This window comes from Chiloscyllium plagiosum, chromosome 3, assembly GCF_004010195.1.
Source record: "Chiloscyllium plagiosum isolate BGI_BamShark_2017 chromosome 3, ASM401019v2, whole genome shotgun sequence".
Taxonomy (NCBI): domain Eukaryota; kingdom Metazoa; phylum Chordata; class Chondrichthyes; order Orectolobiformes; family Hemiscylliidae; genus Chiloscyllium; species Chiloscyllium plagiosum.
Window position 1 is genome coordinate 54,141,754 of NC_057712.1, and position 5,170 is coordinate 54,146,923.

General features: G+C 40.3%; 1 protein-coding gene across 2 annotated transcripts in view; it reads right to left on the reverse strand.

The window, feature by feature from the left end:
* The window catches only part of cad (carbamoyl-phosphate synthetase 2, aspartate transcarbamylase, and dihydroorotase), a 174,802-nt gene that overhangs the window by 51,503 nt on the left and 118,129 nt on the right, over positions 1-5,170 (reverse strand). For both annotated transcript variants that reach the window (XM_043682214.1, XM_043682207.1), the window contains exons 20-22: positions 2,698-2,922; positions 2,343-2,525; positions 1,767-1,985 (exon numbers count right to left, since the gene is read on the reverse strand). In XM_043682214.1, the coding sequence (XP_043538149.1) occupies positions 1,767-1,985; positions 2,343-2,525; positions 2,698-2,922 (627 nt within the window). The remainder of the gene's footprint in view (positions 1-1,766; positions 1,986-2,342; positions 2,526-2,697; positions 2,923-5,170) is intronic.

Sequence of the window (5,170 nt, forward strand, 5' to 3'; positions counted from 1 at the left end):
CTAACCCATGTTCTGTACAGCTGCAACATGACCTCCCAACTCCTGTACTCAATACTCTGACCAATAAAGGAAAGCATACCAAATGCCTTCTTCACTATCCTATCTACCTGCGACTCCACTTTCAAGGAGCTATGAACCTGCACTCCAAGGTCTCTTTGTTCAGCAACACTCCCTAGGACCTTACCATTGAGTCCTGCTAAGATTTGCTTTCCCAAAATGCAGCACCTCGCATTTATCTAAATTAAACTCCATCTGCCACTTCTCAGCCCATTGGCCCATCTGGTCTTGATCCTGTTGTAATCTGAGGTAACCCTCTTCGCTGTCCACTACACCTACAGTTTTGGTGTGATCTGCAAACTTACTAAGTGTACCTCTTATGCTCGCATCCAAATCATTTATGTAAATGACAAAAAGTAGAGGGCCCAGCACCAATCCTTGTGGCACTCCACTGGTCACAGGCCTCCAGTCTGAAAAACAACCCTCCAGCACCACTCTCTGTCTTCTACCTTTGAGCCAGTTCTGTATCCAAATGGCTAATTCTCCATGTATTCCATGAGATCTAACCTTGCTAATCAGTCTCCCATGGGGAACCTTGTCGAATGCCTTACTTCAGTCCATATAGATCACATCTACTGCTTTGCCCTCGTCAATCTTCTTTGTTACTTAATCAAAAAACGCAATCAAGTTTGTGAGACATGATTCCCCACACACAAAGCCACGTTGACTATCACTAATCAGTCCTTGCCTTTCCAAGTAAATGTGTTGCGCTATGCTGCCAAATCAGTTGCATCAGAGCTGACAAACACTAGTTGTAGTATTTTAGTGGTCACTTTGCGAGTGTTGTCCTTAATTTCGCTCAAAGACATGAAATATCCAAGCCCTAAAAGGCTGTGCAGGACGAACACAAGACTGATTCCTTTGTGTTGCAGGACCAATCTAGGGTAGAGAAACGCAACTGGGGCAAGTTCTGACCATTGGTGAATGTTAAATATAGACAAAAGAATGAGTTATACATCTCACATGATGTTCAATTTGGTGAGAACAGAAAGAAAAGAAATCAGGCAAGGTATATTACTGGCATCAATTTAGACTGCTTATTTAATATTCACCTATGGTTACATTCATGCCAGACATGTGAACACCTTATAAAGAAATCAAGTAGAATGAAGCAAGTTCAATCTAAAGCACAATTTCACATTATACATGACTGCAAGACAACACAATACAGATATCAACTGCTAAATAATTGGCTCAGAATTCATTCCAGAAAGCAGTGCTTCAAACAAAATGTCACAGCTGTTTATGGTGTTCAGGGTTAGGTAACAGGGAGCAAAAGCCTTTAAATTATTCAAGGTTTAGGTGGATTCTACTATGGAAGGCAGGCAAAGAAACAACTCATTTCCATGCAAAGAATAGCACATGGGTCAAACATAAACATTTTGTGATCTGCAATCAGTTACAACAGCAAAGTTAATCCAATTTTTTTTAATAACTGGTCTTACACCAAAATAAAATCACAATCTGACATGAATAGTTGGTTTGTTGATTTTTTATATTTTGCATTTGGATAATATGAATTTCCGTAAAAAGAAATTCCCAAAGTTTGCAGCCTAAAATTTTTCTAACAGTAGAATAAAGAAAAACTTAGCTCATTATTTGCAGGGACCAAGCAGAATAGAGGAAATAAATAGGCTTTCCTCTGCTCCTTCCTTCATATAGAATGTAAATCAAATATGGAACAATTCACAATTGCTCAAAAATCTAACCTTTGCAATGAGTTGAAGGTTGAATGGTCCAGTGGCTTGTAATTCTTGACCAATTGCATGTACTATAGCTTTGATTCTTTCTGTTGTTTTCTGATTTAAGTCTTGAGGTGGAGTCACCAATGTCGCATCTCCAGAGTGAACTCCTGCATTTTCTACATGTTCTGATATAGCTACTGCTATCACAACTCCGTCACAGGCAACTGCATCCACATCAATCTCCTGTGTAACATAAGTGTGCTTAATTAAAATCGTCAACTGTACACACAAGCTAGCCAATGCGATTTAAAATACTAACCGCTTTACAAAATCACAAATTGTTAAAATATATACAATTCCACAGAATACTTCAAAGATGGACTTAATTAGGCAAGGCAGCATTGCATCACACCAGTTTTAGCATGACACACTAAAGCAATTACAAGAATTCTCACTGCTTCCAAACACGTGGAATTACTTTATTATTGTCATTAGCTCCTAACTTTTAAAAACAAGTACCTGCTCAGAAAAGCAAGATCAAGTGACAAAAACAGCACTGCAAAGTAGTTTACAACAATGAGAAAATCAATTTTGTTTCACCTTTGCCTCTTGAATGAATTTGGATATGACTACTGGGTGCTCCTTTGAAACGGCCACTGCACTGCTAAGGAACTTCTCCAAGTCACTGTCCGAGTAAGCCACATTCATAGCAACCCCACTCAGCACGTATGAAGGACGAATGAGACATGGATAACCAACTTTTGCACAAAACTGTTTGGAGGACTGTAAACGGAAACAATCATTCAGTATTGAGATCAAGATAACACTCCATAAATCCTCCAAATGAAGCAATAAGGATGAAACATTAAAACTAGTATTTTACAACAAAAGACTTGCAAACATCTGACAGTTTAATTGCTTACAATAAATGGCATGCAGGCACATGCACATTTACCTCAGTGTCAGACAGTTCCTTCCATAGTGGCTGGCTAATTCCTATAGTATCCAACATTCGGGAGAACTTGAAGCGATTTTCAGCTGTGTCAATGGATTCAGGAGATGTGCCCAAGATTCGACACTGCTGGCGATGTAGATCCATGGCAATGTTGTTTGGCAACTGTCCCCCCATAGACAGGATTATACCCTCTGGATTTTCAAGTTCATAAATATCCATCACAACCTGAAAAGATGATAAATCTGAAATGCACTTTTACTTATGATCACAAAGTTAACATTTCCTAAATGTGGTCTAGCTTAACTGAACAGTCTATTGCCAAAATCAAACAACAGGCTAAGGACTTTATGACTGGAAATCAAGTACAACAGCAGCACCAAGGCATCCAGTGTTTTGAGAGAGAATTTCCAAGTGTAGCAAGGAACTTAATGTGTCAAATGCAAAGAACATACCACAACTTTTAAAAGAAAACAATTGCACACTTTCTTATTGCAGCTGCATGAAAGGTAACTGGCCAAATATAAAAGATTATGGATCGCATATCTTTTTTAATTCATCCACAGCCACACAAACAGTTACACTGGTAATAACCACAACTTGATAGGATATAGCACATTCTTAAACTTAAGGCTGGATAATTCTTGTTTTCCAGCATTTTTACGTCAGCCTTATAACTCATCATATCAACTGGACTAAGTGTGAGACACATGCCAACTTTCTAGGAAGGCTGAAACCCACCTTACTCAGATGGCTAATAACTGACGAGTGACCAACAATATTGGGAAGTAACAAAGCTGCTTCTGGGTTCAGTTTGATTTCAAAGTATATGCAAAATCATAGGAGACTGTCAGCCAATCCTCAGGCTGAGAGAAAGAAATCCTGTGACCTCCTTCAGTATACTTTGGGTAAAGTCAGTCAGTCAAATTGGCAACACAGATTCAAAATAAAAATAAAAAGTCCAGAATAACTGGAAAGCTGCAACCTATCCTCATAACCAAAATTCTTAATCCCTGGAACCATTCTTATGTACTCTCTTCAATGGTGGGAGAAAGTGCTGGAGATCAGAGTCAAAAAAAAGTGTGGTGCTGGAAAAGCGCAGCCAGTCAGGCAGCATCCGAGGGGCAGGAGAGTTGACATTTCAAGCACAAGCTCTTCATCAGAAGTGTGGGAGCACCAAGGTAGCTAGGAATGTGATAGGTAGATGAAGGTGGGAGGTGATGGTGATAGGTCGGAGCAGAGGATAGAGTGGACAGGTGGGAAAGACATCTCCTCTACATTGGGGAAACAGGACGCCAACTTGCAACGCGTCTTCTATATTGGGGAGACAGGACATCAACTTGTGGAATGTTTCAGAGAACATCTCTGATACACACACACCAAACAACCCCACTGTCCTGTGGCTGACCACTTCAACTCTGTCTTCACCACAAAACCTTTCAGCCTGTAAAATATCCACTGATCATTACTTTTTATTTCTCGTTTTATTCCACAACCTATAACGTTCCTTAAGTCTGTTTTGCGGCATCATATCAAACACCTCCTGAAAGTCCATGTACACTCATCATTACCCTCTTCAAAACATTATTACTTCGTTAAAAACTCAGACAAGATGGTCGGTCCACTGTTATTCATCATTTATATCAACAATGTGAATAAGAATATAGAAGTATGGTTAGTAATTCTGGGTGTTTCCAAGGTTTAGACAAAAAAACCCTGCAAGTGCAGGAATCCAAAAATAGCCAAACAGAAGGCTGGAAGAACACAGCAAGCCAGGCAACATCAGGAGGGGTCAAGAAGATTCCTGAAGAAGGATTATACGTGAAACATTGACTTCTCCAAGTTTACAAGAATGTTGCCAGTACTGGAGGGTGAGAGTTATAAGGAGAGTCTGGATAAGCTGGACATCTTTCCCTGGAGCTTTGGAGGCTGAGAGGTGACCTTATAAGGGTTTAGGGAATCATGAGGGGCATAGGTAGAGTGAATGGCTGAAGTTTTTCCAAGGATAGGAGGAGTCCAAAACTAGACAGCATAAGTTTAAGATAAGACAGGAAAGATTAAAAGGGACCAGAAGCAGCTTTTTCCATACAGAGGGTGATGCATGTATGAATCAGCTGCCAAAAGGAAGTGGTAGAGTCAGATACAATCACAACATTTAAAAGACATTTGGACCAGTACATTAGTAGCAAATATTTCAGTGATATGGTAAACGAGATTAGTTCAGTTTAGGATACCAGATCAGCATAAACAAATAGAGGATTAGTGGGGCTGGAAGAGCACAGCAATTCAGGCAGCATCCGAGGACAGGCAAAATCGACGTTTCGGGCAAAAGCCCTTCATCAGGAATAAAGGCAGAGAGCCTGAAACATGGAGAGATAAGCTAGAGGAGGGTGGGGGTGGGGAGAGAGTGGCATAGAGTACAATAGGTCAGTGGGGAAGGAGATGAAGGTGATAGGTCAGGGAGGAGAGGGGGGAG